The 21,700-nt window shown below is 33.1% G+C and overlaps 1 protein-coding gene across 8 annotated transcripts in view; it reads left to right on the top strand.

Annotated features, from left to right (window-relative positions):
• The window catches only part of ADAMTS6 (ADAM metallopeptidase with thrombospondin type 1 motif 6), a 263,530-nt gene that overhangs the window by 83,411 nt on the left and 158,419 nt on the right, over nucleotides 1-21,700 (top strand). For 7 of the 8 annotated variants that reach the window (XR_012504565.1, XR_006722682.2, XM_074358973.1 and 4 more), the window contains exon 8: nucleotides 19,760-19,803. The exons of the other annotated variant lie outside the window; for it this stretch is intronic. Coding sequence is in view for 5 of the 7 variants with exons in the window: in XM_074358973.1 (XP_074215074.1) it covers nucleotides 19,760-19,803 (44 nt within the window). In the remaining 2 variants the exon portion in view is untranslated. The remainder of the gene's footprint in view (nucleotides 1-19,759; nucleotides 19,804-21,700) is intronic. 8 annotated transcript variants of the gene reach the window in all.

Here is a 21,700-nt window from a genome sequence, read left to right as displayed (position 1 = left end):
ATTGTGATACATTTTATAAAAGAGATTCAGCATTAAGGTTGTATTTTTAGCAACTTCTTTACATGAAATAGATAAATTTGGAGATCTTTCAAGGACGTAGTCTCTTTCTCCTCTGAAGTCTCTTAACATTCACTATCTTAGATCTTGGATCAAAGGACCATTCACAGTGCTTTGTAATGGTAGACTTTCAATGTATGAATGAAATAAGGGAAACGGTTTTGAATTACAAATATGATACTGTCTTAAAATCTACAATTCCATTAATTTTTTTACAAGGTCATCTTATCTAATTGCTGCTGAGGTAGTTATAACACATGCAGTAGTTTTTGTTTTAAGTCTTTTGATTTTATTGAAGTATAGTACAATATTATATGTTACAGGTGTACAATATAGTGATTCATAATTTTTAAAGGTTATACTCTATTTATCATTATTATAAAATATTAGCTATATTCTTTGTGTTGTACAACATATCCTTGTAGCTTATTTTATACATAATAGTTTGTACGTCTCTCTACTGGTAACCACTAGTTTGTTCTATCTGTGAGTCTGCTTCTTTTTTGTTATATTCACTAGTGTGTTGTATTTTTTAGATTCTACTTATAAGTGATATCCTACAGTATTTGTCTTTCTCTGTCTGGCTTATTCCTCTTAGGATAATACCCTCCAAGTCCATCCATGTTGCTGCAAGTGATAAAAATTTCATTCTTTTTAATGACTGAGTAGTATTCCATTGTGTATACATACTACTTCTTTGTCCATTCATCTATGAATGGACACTTAGGTTGCTTCCATATCTTGGCAATTGTAAATAATACTGCTATGAACACTGGGTATGTATCTTTTTAAATTAGTATTTTTGGTTTTTTCAAATATATGCCTAGGAGTAGAATTCCTAGGCCATATGATAGGTCTATTTTTAGTTTTTTGAGAAACTTCTATACTGTTTTCCAAAGCGACTGCACCAATTTATATTCCCACCGAACAGTGTATAAGGGTTCCCTTTTCTCCACATCCTTGCCAGCATTTGCAGTTTGTGTTCTTTTTGATGATAGCCATTCTGATGGGTGTGAGGTGATGGCATTATGGTTTTGATTTGCATTTCCCTGATGATTAACGATGTTGAGCATCTTTTCAAACGTGCCTGTTGGCCATCTGCATGTCCTCTTTGGAAAAATGTCTGTTTAGGTCTTCTGCCCATTTTTAAATTGGTTTTTTTTTTTTTTTTTTTTTTGATGTTCAGTTGTGTGAGCTATGTATGTTGGATATTAAACCCTTATTGGTCATATCATTTGCAAGTATTTTCTCCCATTCAGTAGATTTTCTTTTCATTTTGTCTATGATTTCCTTCACTGTGCAAAAGCTTTGTGTTTAGTTAGGTCTCATTTGTTTACTTTTGCTATAACTTCCTTTATTTAGGAGATAGATTCCCCCCAAATATTGTTATGACTCATGTCAAAGAGTGTTCTGCATATGCTTTCATGTAGGATTTTTATGGTTTCTGGTCTTACATTTAGGTCTTTAATCCATTTTTATTTTATTTTTATGTATGGTATTAGAGAATGCTCTAATTTCATTCTTTTACATGTAGCTGTCCAGTTTTCCCAGCACCACTTATGGAAGAGACTGTCTTTTCTCCATGGTATATTCTTGCCTCCTTTGTCATAGATTAACTGACCATAAGTGTGTGGATCATGGAGTAGCTTTATACCTAGTTTTGAGTGCAGTAAATTCTATTAATTATGCTTTTACTATTTGCTTGACACTCTTCTTTTTTACCTTCATCCCTACCCACACCTACAAGCAAACTCCATACCAAACGCAGTTAGTGGCTCCCTGTCTGAAGTAGCGGCTATATCACTATTAATCTTATCACTCCTAAAAAAATGTGACATCATCATTTAAAATTAAAAGCTCAACAAAAGTGAGTTGAAATATGGAAGGAAAGCAAAGATGGAGAGCTAAACACCTTCAATGTTCATTCTCCAAAATACACGATTTGAACATTCTCCTAAGACTTTAGGGAGCAGCTGCATCAATATTTGGTTGAAACTTAAAATCCCTAATAAATTCCAGCTTCCCAGCAAAATAGAGTTTGAGCAAAGTGATAAATGTTAATATAGTGTTATTCGCTTGAGTTAATTTGAAGAGACATTCACAGAGGGGATCCCTGGAAGGGATAAAAATGCATGTAAACAAAAGACATAAAATGCTAAACGAGAAAAGGTGTAAGATGTTTTCCCTAAGACAAGAACTGGAAAGCATGGCTCTTTGGAGCTAGCCAACTGCTCTCTGGATCCTGGGGGATGGGGTCCTGTTGTTCAGTGCTTCCTTCATATTGCATGCTTTCCATTCTTATGCAGGGAAAGAATAGCAATCTTCATTTGACATAATTGTAGAGAGGTTCACCGACACACCACAACCAAGAACAGGATGCAGTTCTCCTTTTGCAGAGATCAGGGCGCACGCGCTCTCTCTCTCTCTCTCTTTTTTTTTTTTTTTTTTTTTTTTTTTTTTTTTGAGGAGAGCTAATTAGCATGAGACCTACAAAAATGTTTTACTTTTCAAGATAAAACGTTTATAGCTGACATTATTTCAGTGAATTATTATTAGAAATGTCTGCCTTGCTCTATTTTATTTTTGTGATTCCTTGTATTTTTCTGACTGTCATGCTCGCAAAATAAATATCATATTGATGAATTGGATGTATGAAATACATTGACAAAACCTAAAATTACATACATTTTTTAACTATTTAAATGTAAGCTAAAAATATGTCTATTAAAAGTAGGAACCCTGGTACTAAAAAAATCTCATTCAAATATGAATGGTTTCCTAGCATCACTTTATTGTATGAACGTATGTGTTTGTGTTTGAGCTAGAAGTCAGTAATGCAATAATGAAATTAGGGGATGGAAGGAAGCAATTTAAAAAATAAAGAAATAGAATTAAATATGTATAATTTAATGTTATGACAGTGATGATCAATTCCAGGCATATTTTCTGAAATAACTTCATTCCTGAAGAGTATGTATTTTTAGTTTTATTAAACGTGTTCCTAGACCTATTTTAATACTAATGCAAATTCTAAAAAATTAATTTAAATGAAGCTGATAATGTTAATGTTATTAAAATAGCATGTTTACCATGCTTTAGAGAGAGTATTTCATTTCCTTTTTACTCATTTCCCATGGGTAGGGTAAACCCAATTCTGTTTATCCAAGGTGGTTTTGTGTTTTATCTCTCAAGTGGTCACTATTTTGAAACCTTAGTGGCTAAGTGCCATGACAGGCTAAAGATGAATTTAGAGAATTCATTTGATTTGAGTGGGTAAAATACTATCTTTACTTTGGCTGAACTTTTTTTTTTTTGGTTCAGTAATGTTGAATATGGGTGTCACAGTTTAATTTCCCTTTTGCTATTATAATTCCTTTATGAGAGTAGAATCATGTCCTATGTAGCATAGGAATTGAGTAAGTTCATAATGGAACTTGAAACCTTGGATGAAGATAAATTTTCCAACTATTTTGGTATTTTGAGGGTCACTTTGAATTCTGGAATGTTGTTCTTTGTGTCTCAAATATTTCCACCTGGGGTTATTATTGCCTTGCCTTTATACAGTTTTAACATATCATTGTCATTATATTTTTAAACTATCTATATAGGCTCATTTTCATGTTATATTCATGTTGATGTTCCCATCAATATGATGGTTTTGTGATAGAACATTGCAACACACCTTTGTGTTATGATGAATCCATGAATGGACATTAGGACTTTTGCTCAGAAAAATTTTTAGTCTTGGAAGCAGTGTAAGGGGCAAGAAACAAGAGGAATAAACTAAAAGATATACTAGATTTGGCCAAAAAACAGCAAGAGCACTTTGGGGATTTAAAATTTGATTTATAACTATTCCAAAAAAAAAAAAAAGCTGACTACTTTTACAGTGCTCATGAGACTAGAAGAATAGTTGTTTTGGAAGAAAGGTTAAGGATTCTTTTAATTGGCAGATCGAAAACATTCACCAGCCAAATAGGCCTTCATACTTGCCGCAAAACCTTTCCTGACAATTCATTTATCTTAACTACATTAAGGCTAGTAATTTTTTAGTTTGGCAACCTCCAAGAAAACTTTATTGAAGATTCAAAATAAATTGTGAGGCAGTTCCTAGCTTGTTCTTAGTTTCATTATAATTCTACAAATATCATCTTTTAGTGTCCATTTTGTGAATTTAATTGTGACTCTACAGAAAGTAGGATATTGTTAATTGCCTCATTATGTTTAATAAAAAAGTTATTGTTATTTCTAAATTATGCAGTTTACTGATGTGAAATTTGGAATTTGCAGTTAAGTTTTAATAAAGAGATGAAAGAAAAGTGAGTTACTAGCATTGTAAACATAACTGCAAAAGACCAATTCCCAGTAAGTACTGAATGAGACTAACCTAATCAATTAGTTCACAAATCTTATTAATATTAACTAAAGCAATAATAATTAAAATATCAGTAACATTTATTTTAAGCTTTTAGTGTCCTAATATGGACAGTACAAATACAATACCTAAGTTTATCCACAAAGCAATTCTAGAAACTGTAGTTACTATTTTTCACATTTTATAGATGAGAAGACAAGTTATACAAATAGATGAGGGATGGGGTTATTCTAGAATCTGTGCTGGAACTCTGTTAAAGAAGATACTAGGGGAGGGTATAGCTCAAGTGGTAGAGCGCATGCTTAGCATGCACAAGGTCCTAGGTTCAATCACCAGTACCTCCTCTAAAAATAAATAAACCCATTACCTGTTCCCCTGCTAAAATAAAATAATTAAGTAATATAATAAATAAATAAAATATTTTTTAAAAATAAAGAGGATACAGAAGCAGTAGAAATCATTGCCTTTTCTCTCATAGGCTTGCAAACTAATTGGAGAGATAAAACTAAATGGAAAAAAGAACAATGAAAAATATGAGGCAAGATATAGTTTTTGTTTTTTTTGTTTGGAGGGGGGAGAGGTAATTAAATTTATTTATTTATTTATTTTTAGAGGCAGTACTGGGGATTGAACCCAGGACCCTGTGCAGGCTGAACATGTACTCTACCATTTGAGCTATACTCTCCCCCTACAGGGTATAATTAACCAATAATTTAAGTGCAGCTGGAGCTTAAAAGAGAGACCACCAGAAGAATCAGAAGGTAATTCTTCCTGGATGAGATGAATCTTAGATAGGAACATAGTACTGTCAAGATAGCAAGGTCAGATCATTTAGAGCCACATAGGCAGTTATATGACATGGGGGTTTTTTGTGAGTGTAATATTACCATTATGCTTATTTGAAATACGGTACTTGTCATCTGGGAATGGCAAAGTTACCCTTTTTTTTCTTTTAACTGAAAGAGGAATCAAGATAAGAGATCTTAAATTTCATATATACCCAAGAAAATAATGAGAAAATAGAGATTATATATATGCCTGGAGATACCCTGCAAATTTTTTTTTGCTAAGAAAAACCATTAATGATTCCCTGTGATTATTGAATATTCTGTTTTATATTGAAATGTATTTATATCATTGTCATCTAATCTGTTCTAAATTTCTTTTAATCATGGAATGTGTTTTAATCAAACTTGTGTAGAATAGGATTTTTTTCATTAAGTTTTTTTAACATCAAAATAATGTATTATTATGGTAATAAACAATAATGTCTTGCCCCATTCTTTGTCAGCTATTATTTCTGGGAGTTAGTACTCTATCTATAAATAATATGATTTCTATGACAATTTTTTGATTTGTCAATTTTATATACTTTTTGCTTCTTTTACAGATAATAATTTCACTGATTCAAACCACTGACTGTATGCCCATCTTCTTAATACAGTTAATCATTTTTAATTCCTCTTTTGGTTACCATTTTCACTTTAAACAATGAATTAACCTTTATTTCTTATTTTATCAGTTATAAACATCTTTTGCTTCTGCACTTTGTAGAGGACAATATTTGTGTTCACTTAATATTTTTTAAAGTTGACTAGAAGCTTTGTTCAGATGGAGTACAGAGCATCATGATTACTTTTCTTCTCCATGGCAGTTAAGCACTGATCTTAATCTTTCATCTCTTAAGTACACTTACTCTTGAATAGTATTTAATACATAATTCATGTCTTTGTGATAGCAATAAGTGACTTGCTGGACTTTATATATACTTCCATGTTAATAAGTTGCTCATCAGTGGAAACCAGGTCAATTTAATTTTCTTGGTATTTTATCTGATGTAGCTCCACAGATGATAAGGTCATTATGAAAATACCTTTTTTGATAAACTTGTTCAAACAAATCTTTTTCAGTTAATGTCAGAATAGAAGGCCTAGTGGAGCGAGGTAACCCAATAGTTATAATGTATTGTGATCCTGCAAGCTTTTCATTGTTTTCTGTAAAAGAAACTGGTCAATATATTGGGAAATTTTTAATCTAGCTTTTTGAAATTATGGAAGCATTTTGGTTTTTCCGATCTTCTACCCACTAGCCTCTGAGACAGTGAGTGTTGGGGCTGAAGGTGATGGAGCAAATTTGACAAGGCCTCCATAATCATATTTCTTCAAAGGATGATGAATTTTGGCATGTTGGTTTTTTTAAGAACACTTAAATTCCAATTATAGACTTGTGATGGTTAGGTGTTCTAATATTTTTAATAAATTATTGACAATTAAAATTAGAGCAAATATGGTAAGAGACATCAGTATCTTATATCACAGTATAAAGTGGTGTTAGACTAAAATAATTTCGCTAATTGGAATATTGGTTAGAAACTAGGATAATGAAATATTGTAGGGAACAAATATAAAGCAATATGGATAAAGAGGAAAAATAGCATAAGCTCCAGAGGATGAGTAACTGACTATATTTAAGTTGAAAAGCCCCTTAGTAGTAAAGGCATATAGTATTATTATGGGTTAACATTGTAGTGCCGTGGTTAAAGCAAGCACAATACAAGGTCACATAAGTAATAATCAAAAATGTAGGAAACTTGAGATTATTTTCCCATTGTACTTGCTACTGGTCAGACCCTTATGAGAGCATTGTTTCTAGTTCTGGGCTCTACCACTAAAGAAGGACATGGAGAACTTGGAGAAAGTTCAGAAGAGTACCACAGAGATGATTAAAGGGTTGAAAAAGAAACCTAAAAGAAAAATGTTAAAGTAGCAGGGATTATTATTATTCCAGAGAAGAATTAGAGGTATTTAATTTATGTGTAAAGGATGGAGAACAGATGTTCTCAATCTTCACTGAAGGTTAAGCAAAAAGAAATCAATTTACCCTGTGGCATGAATAATTTAGATTAGATATGAGGAAAATTTTACACATAGAGTGTTAGAATAAGTGACTTTGGGACATACGAAATCTTTTGCAACACTGTAGATCCTTGCTGATTACATCAGACTGCTCAAAGGGCATTTGAGGCATTTATTACCCTAGTAGCTCATTAGGTAAACCTACGTATTTTTCATTCTTTTTTTTCTGACTGAGAAAAACTAACAGTTAATGGAGAAATTCTGACTTATTATCAGTTCTTAAGGAAAATTTGTCTAGTTGACTTGATAGAGGTAATGTAATTAAAATTGTAGTCAGTTCTATTAATAAGACAGTGTAATATGATGTTCCTATAAATCAGAAGGGTAATCAATATGACCTTTTTCCCCACTTTCTTTAACTAGACCATGCTTTAGAAGATACATGGCAGTTGTTCATTATTCATTGGTTTGATGGTAAATATCAATAAGAGAGAAATGATTGGGTTGAAGTTTAATTATATTTCTATTTTATATTTAACTTTTATATATATACTCACAAATGATAAAGTGCTTGATGGTGCTTTTCTCAGAGTCGTCCTTTTTTATGCATTTTTAAAACACAGTCAGGCTTTTAAAGTTAATGTTGTTAAACAGTTTGCTGATTGACCCTAAATAAAAAATTATTTACCTTTACAAATCAACTACTAAAGTACTGACAAGCAGAACTAGACTATTGGTCGCTTGTGGCTAGATTTTAAGATCCATATACTAACAATAGAAAAATTCTTCTCCCTATTGAGCAATGCTTTGCATGTATATTATGCTTTTCCTTTTTTTGCTTTAAATAGCTTCTTTGGTTTTGAGGTTTTTGAGGAAGAAGACAAAATAAGCTGTGTACTTCACTTTAAGGCAAAGAGCTGTTGTGGTCTACCATGTTCTGCAAGGCTGAAAAGATGTCATAGTAGCAATTTAGAAAGAAAAAATTTTTAAATGTAGTAAAGTGTAAAGTTATTTGTATTAACCATCCTTCTATATAAATAATATAAAATGAACTCATCAGTTTTTGTTGTTTCTGAAGCATTTCCATTTTATGTTGATGTCAGATATCATTTTTTCTTAGTATTGAAGGAAGTTGTACTTTTTTTAATACGTAGGTAATTTGTTTTCTAAGCAAAGAGCAACCTGTTAATTATTTTATTTTTAGAAAACCAACCTTTTATTTATTTAACAATTTTATCCATTTTTGTTCTAGTTGTAATGGTTGTAAGTATTTTAATATTAAAAGTATGTAATATGTTTCTTTATGTAGCTGTGAAGGAATATTGCGATTCTTATTTACTCCCTAAAGAAGAAACTATATATCTCAGGGTGGCATTTATTAGTTGGGTGAATTTAGCACACTCTAGAACCTGGCCCTAACCTTACAGATTAAAAAATCTGATTTTTGTCAGCATGGAAATCCACTTTTAAAGATATACTCACAATTACCCAAACTCTTAAAACTGATCTATATGAAATCAAAATGCCCCATTCATTGTAACTTACAGGGAGAAATATGACTGACAATAGACTAAAGTCCATTAAGTTGACATAATCATTACTTTTCTTCCTTGTGACTAAACCACATGAAAAGCTTAATCATATTCTGAAGACCATTTAGGATTTTACAATGAGAAATATAAGTATTCTAAAGGTAAGAAGATCATAAAACTCTCATAGTCACTGTCTTCTGTTCTGTATTCTCTATCTCTCTCTGTTTGTTTGAATGTTTGGGGGGTGATGGACAGACTATATTATATCTCTAAATACTTATGTTAGTATTTGGGAGGAAAATGACATTATTTATATTAGTAACAGTAGTACAAAACAAAGTGTGAAACCCAAGAATGCTGTAATAATTACAAAAGGGATAGGTCACTTCAGGCATAATGAAGGATGAGGTATTTGAACTGGGGCTAAAGTTTGTCTCCAATTTCACAGTAGAAATGGGGAGGATATTTCATGATCAAAGTGTGGGATGTAAGAAAGTTCAGGGCATTTTTAGAGAGTAATGAGTATCTAGTCAGATTTGGCTAGAGTAAAACACGTATGTGGGGAGAAGTAAAAGATAATTCCAGTAAGGTAAATTGAGATTTTTGAGGGGTCTTGAACTCCAAGTTAATGTGTTTAGATTTTTGGAGACAGTTGTATTTCTGAGTGGGTGAATAGCATGAACACATCTATGCTTTGGGAATAATATATGAGACTTGGATAAAGGATATTTGCATTCATCCCAACAAGAGATACTTAAGGATGTAAGCTAGGAGTTATAAGTAGAATTAGAACTGACAGGATGAATGCAGCTACACTGGGAAAATGTTATCCAGTTCATGTGAAAGAACAAAAAAAAGGAGGGCACAAAAATAATTCTAAAGTGACCAAAGTTGAGTCCAATAAATTGTACTCCAGTGGTGTAAAAGAGTGAAAAACACTTTCTCTTTCTGGTGATGCCTGACTAAACCTTTATGATCTTAGAAAAGTCCTAAGCTTCTTCAGATAAGGGGTATGTTAGTCTTGTCCTTGTTTTTCCTTACCCTATCACATGGTAAGCTCTCAGTAAATATTTGTTGAAAAAAAATTTTAATTTTCTAATTTGTTAATACGAGAGAATCCTTCAGCAGATAGATTTTTAAGGAATCAAACTTATTCCATTATCTACTTACCAAGGCAACACTATGTTAAATGTACCTTTAAAAAATTTCTGTTTCCCAGATGACAGAAATAAAAGCAAAAATAAACAAATGGGACTTAATTAAACTTATAAACTTTTGCACAGCATAGGAAACCATAAGCAAAACAAAACAACAACCTACAGAATGGGAGAAAATATTTGCAAATGATGTGACTGACAAAGGTTTAACTTCCAGAATATATAAACAGCTCATACAACTTAATAACAAACAACACAATACAGGAAATGGGCAGAATACCAAAACAAGCAATTCTCCAATGAAGACATACAAATGGCCAATTGAAAAAAATGCTCAATATTGCTAATTATCAGAGAAATGCAAATCAAAATTACAATGAAGTTTCACCTCACACCAGTCAGAATGGCTATCATTTAAAGGTCCACAAATCATAAATGCTGGAGAGGGGGAACCCTCTTACACTGTTGGTGGGAGTGCAGTTTTGAGCAGCCATTATGAAAAACAGTATGGAGATTCCTCAAAAAACTAAAATTAGACTTACCATATGATCCAGCAATCCCACTGCATATATCCAGAAGGAACTCTTAATTGGAAAAGATATTTGCACCCCAGTGTTCATAGCAGCACTATATACAATAGCCAAGGCATGGAAACAACCTAAATGTTCACTGACTGATGGCTGGATAAAGAAGATGTGGTATATTTATACAATGGAATACTACTCAGCCATAAAAAAGAATAAACTAATGTCATTTGCAGGAATATGGTTGGACCTGGAGATAGTCATTCTAAGTGAAGTAAGCCAGAAAGAGAAAGAAAAATAGCATATGCTATCACTCATATGTGGAATCTAAAAAAAAAGGAAGAAAGAAAAAAAGAAAAAAGAAGATATTAATGAACTTATCTACAAAACAGAAACAGATTCACTGACATAGTAAGCAAATTTCCGGTTGCCAAGGGGAAAAAGAGTGGGAAGGGATAAATTGGGAGTTTGAGATTTGCAAATACTAACTACTATATATAAAATAGATGAACAATAAATTTTTTCTGTATAGCACAGGGAACTATATTCAATATCTTGTAGTAACCTCTAATCAAAAAGAATATGGAAATGAATATATGTATGGTTTATATATGACTGAAACATTATGCTGTACACCAGAAACTGACACACTGTAACTGACAAAAGAAGTTTTTTCTGCTTCCCTGACACAAACACACAAGAACTTCATTATTTAACTTTGTTTTGACCCCTTAAAATAACTTTCTTCATAACTGGTGACAAGGGTATTGGGAAATGGGCTTGTGGAAGCATAAACTGATATGACTTTTCTAGAGGGCATTAATTGTATAAACACTAAATACTTACTGTGCTCCAAGCATTGTGCTGAGTTCTGGGATACAGCAGTGAGCAAAACAGGCCAGTCCCTAATCTCAAAGAATTTGCAGTCTAGTGGGAAAGACACTTACATGAAAGTACCAGTCTGGTAAGAGCTATGAAGGAAAATTTTAGGGAGTTTGACAAGTATTTATTAGGGGAACCTCATCTACTCAGGGGAGGCTTCCTTGAGGAAGTACATTGACTAGGAATATGTAAGATTAGTAAGAGTAACCTAGCAAAAAGAGTAGAGTCAGTAAAAAAGTATTTTAGAAGACGGAAGAGCAAGGTCAAAGTTCATGAAATGAGAGGAAACCAAAAGAAGGCTAATATGACTTGAGATTGCAAAGAGGTGGAAATAAGGCTAGAGGAGTGGGCAGGGCCGAGATCATGACTATCTGAATAATAATCCTTAAATGTGTTTCATTTCTAGGAATTTATGAGAAAATGGTCAGACAAACGTGTAAAAATATAGTGATGTTCATTGTGATTAAGTTTCTATCAGTGAAAACCTAGAGTCTCAGTCATATCTGATTTAGATGATATTCAGGTAAGACTCTGGACTTTAGAGTTGATACTGGAATGAAGTAAGACTATTGAGGCTATTGGGATGGAACAAATGTATTTTGTACATGAGAACGACATGAATTTGGGGAGTAGGAGTGAAATGTCATGGACTTAATGTTTGTCTCCCCCACCTCCAATTCCAATGTTGAACATCCCCAATGTGGTGGTATCTGGAGGTGGGGTCTTCGGGAAGTAATTAGGTTTAGATGAAGTCATGAGTGTAGAGTCCTCATGTTGGAATTAGTGCCCTTATAAGAAGAGGAAGAGACACCAGAGCTTTCTCTCTTTTCATGATCAAGCACCAATGAAAGACCGTGTGTGTGCACACAAGGAGAAGGCAGCTCTCCATATGCCAGGAAGTGAGCACTCACTAGACACTGAACATGTGACCACCTTGATCTTGGAATTCCCAGCCTCCAGACTTATGAGAAGTAAATATCTGTCATTTAAGCCATCTAGTCTGTAGTTTTCTGTTATAGCAGCCCCAGCTAAGACAGGTCGTTTCATAATCTTTTTCATTTATCATAAAGAGCAGTATATACTCTCACATATATTGGGTTAAAATAATTTTTCTCTTCATTATTTTATTACAGTCGTCTTTAGAGGTGAAGTCAGTTTTAAAATGCTGCTACCTCAGGACATGTAAAGAAAGCAGGAAAGTGCTGGGTCACTATCATTTGGCTTTTGCCACCACATCTAAGAGATCAAAATGGGACAGCATAGTACATAGGACGTTCTGTTTGGAAGTTAGTCTATGACTTAGTGTTAAACAAATGAAACTCAAAGTTTAGATTTTGATTCATTCCATTTTCAAAACTAAATCATTGAAAGGAATGCTTCTTTGCAGTGATTGTTTCTCTTACATAAGAATGGAATGAATGAAGAATGGAATGAAAAGATTTTAAGAACCCATGTAGGTATTTCATCATTGTAAGGTGGTGCTGTATGTTGCAGGCCTTAAAATGGAATTTAATTATGTGGTTTGGTCAGTTTCTCCTGATAGCCACACCTAGCCAAAAATGATTAGGAGATTAAAGAGTTGAAAGTACCCACCACAGAAAAGTATACCAGAGTTATAGTAACAGATATTTAACCAACTCTGGTTTCGATCTTGCTCAATCAATTCAACTTACAAATTTAGGGTAAGGAAATGACATGTATGCATTCATCTACTCATCCAAAAGGAACCCTGACTTCCCTTAGGTATCTAACTTTATGTCAATTTCCTATGATCACATTTCTTAGCTCTTTTCCTTCTGTCCTAAGCCCTTTATTATTCTTTCATGAAAAGAAAACAAAGAAAAAAGCACCACAATGATAAGGTGATGTTTATCTATCCAAATTCAGAATCCAGAGAACTTTTTCTAATCATATTTCAGCTTTTCTCTCACTGCTTGTACTCCTTAGCCTTGCCTGTGGCTTAGACCAAAGGCTGAAGTTTAGGGGCTCCTGCCACAATTGGTTTGGTCAAGAGTTAGTAGAGATTGATTTGTCTGAAGGGTGCTGAAAGTGGGTAAAGGAGAACTCCTTTTCCTTGGTCTCTTCTTTCTTCAATTTGTGTGGCAGCAAGATAAGTCCTAAAAGTACGCTGATTATACCTCTGGGTTAAAGCAAGATTCCTGCAGTTTTTTCCTTTGCAGTTTTCCCTGAAATGGCTCAGGTTTGGAGGAAAATAAGGCAAAACCATAGTATGTTAGAGAAGAGTTGACAGAGTATAGAGTGAATTTGATGTGAGGTAAAAATGAGAAAGGAGAAAGGGGAGCAATGTGAAGATTCTTACGGCGTAATGTTGAAAAATGATGTTTAAAGGTAACATGTGGAAAGACTGAGGGATATATATTGAGAAGCTGAAATGAGCTGGTTCATACTTGGCCTAGTTTGAGAAGTCATGGTTTAAGTGTAGCATAGCTTGAATTAGATAACTCCTCAAGACCCTTTGTCTGTTTCACGGGGCTGACAGCAAAGAGATTGTCAGAAAGGAAAGAATCAGGAATTCATGCATGAAAAGGAAGGAAAAATAGTTATGAAATAACACAAAAAAGACATTTAAAAGGTAAAATGTGAAGGACGAAGTTTACAAAAATATGGAGGTAACGGAACAAAAAAAAAGGTAAACAATTTTTAATTTTTAAAAATATCTCAAATGATTACCTTGCACTCATACTGAGCATTTGCTTATGTACAGGTTACACAGTGTTGAGCAAGCACACACAATCAAGGTGTGGGAAAACACTTGTATTTACCAATTCCGTGTTGAAGTGGAAATTCAGTATAGTTGAAGAAGTTTACCTTGAATAGAAACTTAGGCTTTTCAAATTTATCATTCCCAATTTTGATACAAACGTGATTCTATATTATGTAATTCATGGATAAGACTGTGTAAAGTTTTTAATCCATGGCTGAAGTCTTCCTTCTCCTCACAATTACAATAATATCCGAAAGAAGAGAGATCTTTAGAAGTATGTATCATAGTGTATATAGCTACATGTAAATTATTTTTTCTTATTACTGTATCACCTCTTCCTTCCATCAATCAGGAAATTTTATTGTTTCAAATAGATCTAAGCTAATATGATGAGACATACTCTTTAATTAGGTTTGTTTGTTTGTTTGTTTGTTTGTTTGTCTGTTTATTAAATGGAGATACTGAGGATTGAACCCAGGACCTTGTGCATGCTAAGCATGCACTCTACCACTAAGCTATACCCTCCCAGCATTGTTATCAGTTATAATGAAGGGAAGTTTTATATCAAATTTCATTAAGCATACAAATGTTTATTTAAAAAAAAAATGGGAGGCACAAAATAGTTTATGCTCCTTATTTTATAAGCTTGATGACATTCCAACTGCTATTTTGGTGCTCTGACAATACTTTGCATGAAAAATGCACTCCGTATGTATGTGAACATATTTTAGGGACAGACTTCTGTCCTTATAGTTGTCATCTTGCACCATGATCCTTCAAACCAATGAGTGGACAAAGAAGACATATCTCTGATGCTTTACCTAAGTGTATAGCCTACAAAGTTTGCTGGATTCTTTTAAGTATTCATACAGAGTAGTGGAGTGTTCTGAAATCTTTTGGCCAGTCTACAGATCTGGAACATCACTAACTTTTTTCTTTACTGAAAAACACATTTTCAACATTCATCAAACATTAATTAGGCTAATTATCAATTATGTTTTCTGTTGATCATCAGAGACTGGCATAGATGAAACGCTTTCTGATTAATTGTTGGCTATACAGAAATCATTATATTCTTCCTATTCTCCCACCTCTTCCTCAGATACCCAGTTATCCTCCCAGGTTTTTATCTGTATATAAACTAAATCTGTATACACATTCATGTAAACATACTTAAAAAAATTTCCTACTATGCAAACATATTTTCTACTTTCTTTTGCCTATAGAAAAAAAACAAATCTGGTTTGGTATTTAAGATACCAAATTCTAAATTCATATTTTGATATTTTGTCCTATACATTCAGTGTTTCAGCCTCTTTGAACTTTTCATGGTTCCCTGTATTTGCCATACTCTTTCTAGAATCTATTTCTTTGATTTTTCTGTTCTGCCTAGAATGCCTTTACTTTTGTGTTTTCTCTGGCTAAGTCTTTAAAATCTGTTTCAGATGTTATATACTATATGAATCTGTTTCCTCGTTTTCTATTGTGGAGTCATTCCTCTGTATTTCCATAGTATTTGATATATAACTTGACTATGGCAATAATCATAATTATAATAGCTAACAAGTGTTGAATCTATTGTGTGTAAGTAAGTTTAACTGTTAAAAATTTTTTTATTGAAATGTTTAGTTGATTTACAATGTTAGTTTCAGATGTACAGCAAAGTGATTCAGTTATACACACATATACATATATATCTTTTCAGATTCTTTTCCATTATATGTTATTATAAGAAATTGAATGTACATCCCTGTACTATACAGTAGGTCCTTGTTGTTTATCTACTTTACTTTTAGTGATGTGTGTCTGTTAATCCACAACAGCTAATTTAATCCCTTTCCGCCCTTTCCGCTTTGGTAACCATAGTTTATTTCCCATGTCCGTAAGTCTGTTTTTGGTTTATAAGTAGAATTTGTATTTTTTTTTTGAAGATTCCACATGTAAGTGATATCATATGATGTTTGTCTTTCTCATTTGTCTGACTTACTTCACTCAATATGGTAATCTCTAGGTCCATCCATGTTGCTGTGGATGTTTATATTTCATTCATTATTTTTATTTATTTATTTATTTTTAACAATATAGCATTTTTTATTTCAGTCATTATTATGGCTGAGTAAACCACATCTTCTTTATCCAGTCATCTGTTGATGGACACTTAGGTTGCTTTCATGCTTTGGCTATTGTAAATAGTGCTGCTATAAACATTGAGGTGTATATGTCTTTTCAAATTACAATTTTCTCCAGATATATGCCCAGGAGTGGGATTGCTGGATCATATGGTAAGTCTATTTTTAGTTTTTAAAGGAACTTCCGTACTGTCCTCCATAGTGACTGCACCAATTTACATTCCTACAAATAGTGTAGGAGGGTTCCTTTTTCTCCACACCTTCTTTAGCATTTATTATTTGTAGACTTTTTATAGATGGCCATTCTGGCTGGTGTGAGATGATACCTCATTGTAGTTTTGATTTGCATTTCTCTAATAATTAGTACTATTGAGCATCTTTTCATGTGCCTGTTGGCCATCTGGATGTCTTCTTTGTAGAAATGTCTATTTAGGTCTTCTGCCCATTTTTGGATTGGGCTGTTGGTTTTTATGATATTTTGATTTTGATATAAAATAACTTTTATACATTTATTTTATATAATAATTTTTTCACATTATTTTGTAATTTATCTGCTTATCTGTCTTTTCCCAAATAGACCACAACTTACTTATCCATCTTTAGATTCTAGTATATGGCACTATACCTGGGCATGATAGGTGCTCAGTAAATCCCTGTTTGAGAGAATGAATGTAAAAATGTTGCTCTTCAGTACTTGGTTTTAAAGGTGAGGCATAGATCAAAATTGTTCTCTATGAATATAGAATAGAGGAGGATACAGTGTGAACTCAATGCAGAAGCCACTGATAAATGGTATGTCTTTTCCCTATAGAATGGCTTGTAGAGAATTCTGTAAGTATGTCAGAGGATTGGGTAAAGCTAAAGAAAAGGCAGGTAGAATTATCTTAGTCTAAGATACTTTAGCTTTTATTATTTGTTGATGGCTTTAGCCTTTGTGCAGGTATTTTGGGCAGTCATGACAGAATGAAATAATATTCATCATGAGCATAACATAAAGGACGCAGGCAAAATGAGAACAAGGAGAGGAGATGAGAAAGGACTGCTATCAGGTGGAAATATAAGTTGTATTTATTTGTGCTCTTCAATTTTTTTTTGCTTAATTTGCCTCCTAAAATAATTTTTTAAAATGATGTACCTCTTTGCATATTTTAAAGCTGATATCTAAAATACTTTTTATCATAAGTTTCAGGCTACAGAGACAATATTTTAAAACATTTTGTACTGTATAAATTTTTTCAAAACTTTGGAGGTGCTTGTTTCATTCAGTCTTGAAAAATGTTCACCATAAAATCTAATTGGCTAAATCAGTCCTTTTTGCCAAACTACTTAGCTAAGTCAGACTTAATGTCTGTCAGTAACAAGCCTGACTTCACCTTTTAGATCAAATCAACCTGGTAATACACTCCATGACAACCATTCTCACTTCTGAATTCTAATTGTGAGATAGAATTAGATGGATATTTTGATTGATTTGTAAACAGTCAGATAGACTGATAGACACAGGGTCTTGTCAGGATGAAACAAGCATCATCCCCTTCAATTTTTGCTGCTTTGTTTAAGGGATTATCCTTCAGGATCAATGAATTCTTGAGTTTCCCCTTTGTGTTATGCTCTGGTGACTTACACCTGGGAAGACAATGCACCATAATAAGGTTTGGGGTGGGTGAGAAGTATGTTTTCTTTTTTATAAAGGAGAAAGAGGACAATTGTGAAAGGCGAAAGAGAGACAAAATACTGGTGACTTGAAAGTGCGTCCTCAGGCAGATCAGTTTTAGGAAACCGTACATATGAAAATTAAGGATTTAGAAATGGATTCTGTTTAAACATTTATATCTGCATTACCCATGAGAAGACTTTATTTACATTTTCTTGAGGACTGCTGGTATGGGTTGTTTCTATGTAACATCATAGGCATGACACACTATGATCACAAGATAAATTGATTGTGACACCCAGAATATACTTTCTGTTGCTTTGAGAAATACACCAAATACACTCTCTCTATCTTATATTCGAGAGTATACCAGATACTGCAATCCTGTGGTTTACCAATTACAAGAGAATAGAGAGGATGAATGTGTGAATAGTCAAAAGAGAAAGTTATGCAGTAGGAGAAGAAATCCTTTTCCTCAAATGTAAAGTGAGCAAGATGAAGATTTTGAAATTCAAAAATAGGGAAAGGAAATCTCCAGGTATTTTAATGAGCATAACCAGTGGTTGTAATATTTGTTTCTTGAAAATACATTTTGATCTGATGAACAAGAATGGGATTAGTTATTAACCCCTTCCTCCTGTAATATGACTAATCATTATGTATACACAATGAAAGAGAACTTTTACAACTTGAATTTTCCTGTAGATTGTGAAATTTTATTTTTTACCCAAAAAGCTTTTCATTCCTAGCATAAAACATAAATAAAAATGTCCAGTCTTTATTTTTCCTTTTTTTAAAAATCACCCAGACCCACCTGTCACTGTAAGGTTAGTGCCTTTGATATCACCAACAAGAATTCACCAGGAACAGCTTCACAACCTCACAGTGTGTGGTGGGTAACAGACTTTACTGAAGGAACAGTCCAGAGACTTGAGCAGATACACTGTGTGGGTTTTGGAGAGTAGGGCACTGCCCACTTTGCTCTCTGTCCTATGGGACAAGTGTAGGGGAAGTTTTGTGTTCAGTTGTTAAAAATATTTTTCTCACTTTAAAACTCTGATTACTTTTTATTTTAAAGATTAGTTTACAAGGATATTATTAAAATACTTAAATGTCCATATCAATACTTATTTAGCATTCTAAATGTAATATATTTTTAAAAATGCAACATTACTTTATGAATTCTAACTTTTGTATTAAGTTATAATGCAGTACAGCATTAGAATAAGTATTTGACCAACGTTAGGAAAGCTTTCTATTGAGCTGTTTATTTGGCTGTTTGTAAAATATTTGTGTTTTAACCATACCTTAAATTGCTGGTGTACAATTAGGAAAACTGTATGATATCAATTTTATTCCCATTGCTGTATTGCCCTAGTTTTTTTTTTTTCTTTAATAACAACCTGTGTTAGAGTTGAAAGGACTCCACATATTGCTTATAGCTCAGAATTATAAAATACAGTCTGTGGCTATAATAAGAAACTATTCCAACAGGTCCAAAAGATACTGGGAATAAAAAGCCACCCATTTTCTTTTTGTAAAAGCAGTAGCAATCTGCAGACAAGCTATTCTAGCTTCAAAACAGCATGGTAGATGGTTTTATGGAACTCACAATTACAAAAATCCACTTTAACCTTTCTTTCTTACTGGCAGGTGTCCCACTGGCTTGCAGCCAGAGGCTGTGAGTGTAGTACAGCAGGCGTGTCCCCCAGAGTGCTGAAAATGCCGACACTCCAGCTGGCTGCTCATAATTGCACTGATTGTGGTCTGACAACCAGAGCTCCATGAAAGAAATGTGATGAATATACGAAAATATTTTACAAATTTGATCAGATTACAAATTTCATTTCTCTTTTTTCTTCTCTATAGATATGATATCTGCACTTATAAAAATAAGCCCTGTGGAACACTGGGTAAGTTTTTTGTAAAGGGAGGATAGTTCAGATTGTCTTTTGGTTCAATGGCTTTACTCTTTATTATTAATAATTTGGTAATTTTCCTCTCTGGCACAGTTGAAATTATTCCTATAAACTGTTAATCCTGACCTTTGTGGATATGTCACTTACTGGGAAACAAGTAGAATGATGATTTAAAACACCTTAGAAGATGATTCAAAATCATCAAACAGTAATGATAAATCAGAAGTTACCACTTATTTTCATATAATCTATCTCTGCAATGTTTTTCTCAAATAAGGAGTTTGAGAGCAAATTAAAGCAACCAGCAACTTCAAATCTCAGTCTAGGAAAGAGAAGGAAAAAAAAAAAAAACTTGGAGGATATTTATTGGAGAGGCATTAAGAACAGTAATTTTGGGCCAATTTTGTGGAAAGAGAATATCCCCATAAATAAAGATATTATTGGAAAATTTTATTACCTGAATCGAAAAAAGCAATTTTGTAGAACATTGAAGCCAGAGGTGGAGAGAGGACAGAATTATCGTTCTTGTGCTCCCCAAATATCATGTTTTTTAAAAAGCAATTTTGTAGTATTCTAGAATTTAAAAAATCATATTTGTTGTAGAGCATAACCTCATACTGGTTAAAAGTTAACTGCAAATACAAATGGGGGAAAATTGTAGCTTTCAAGTAGACTAAATTTTGAGCAACTAGAGTTATTTTAAGAAACAGGTGCTTTTTTTCTATGATAATATTTTTAATGTCATAGAGACTTTTTACAGAATCAGAAGTTAAGCAACTGAAGGTGAATTCCTTAGATTTTCTGACAAGCCTCACTTTTGATATCTGTAAAGAAATAGTTATGAAATCTGTTCCTATGTACCTCATGAGAATTTTGGAAGATCAAGTTTAAAGTAGAGGTGGGAGAAAAGGTGTTACCCAACTTCCTGGGGGAGTTCAGTGAAACATCTCTTCAGAAATTAAAATTTCTTTTAATGATTTACCTGCCTTCCCAGGCTTCTCCTACCCCATTTCCCCTCAGGATTTATGGCTAAAGAAGAAACCCCAATTTGCCAGTGACAAGTATTACGGTGGAGAAGTTTGCTATTTAAAAAGCATAACAGAGAACGAGCTCTTTGCTGAGAGAGCTCACTTCAAAGAGATTTCTTTGGGGTGTTTTAGGTTAAAAAGACCAACAATAATCCAAAGGTGGGAACCTGAACTGTAAACCAACAACTGGCTTTGACAGTTTCAGTGCATTACCTTTTACAGTTTATTTAGCTCTTTCTTCCTCAGTTTCCTTATCTGTGAAGTAGGAGTTAATTTTTTTTTTAATTTTCTATTTTTTGGGGGGGGGAGATAACTAGGTTTATTGATTTTTTTAGAGGAGGTACTGGGGCTTGAACCCAGGACCTCATGCATGCTAAGCATGCATTCTACCACTTAAGCTATACCCTCCCCCCTGTGAAGTAGGAGTAATATCTGCCCTTATGCTGCAGGGATATTGCTAAAATCATTTAAGAAAATATAAAGGTGTTTAGTAAAGAATATTGTAAAAATAAACTGGTATTATTATTTAATGTAGAAATTATCTATACTGTTTAACTTCCTCCCTCACTCTACTTTTGTTCTACTTCTATAAGCATTTACTAAGTACTCAGTTTTAGATACAGTATTCACTAAGCCTCAAAGAAGGTACAAGCTAGAGCTTGTATTTTCTAGTGTATATATATTTGAGGAAATATGTATGTAAAGATATACACATGTATACATCTATGCATGTTCTATTCTGCCTTTTGAAAGTAGATTATTTGCACTGAGGTATGTTCTTCATAATACTGCCTAGTACTTTTATTGTCATTTTTGTCAAAATAGTATTTTCTTATCCTACCTCTCCTTTTATTTTTTTCTAA

Source organism: Camelus bactrianus, chromosome 3, assembly GCF_048773025.1.
Source record: "Camelus bactrianus isolate YW-2024 breed Bactrian camel chromosome 3, ASM4877302v1, whole genome shotgun sequence".
In the NCBI taxonomy this organism is placed as follows: domain Eukaryota; kingdom Metazoa; phylum Chordata; class Mammalia; order Artiodactyla; family Camelidae; genus Camelus; species Camelus bactrianus.
This window is presented reverse-complemented; position numbering and strand designations above follow the sequence as displayed.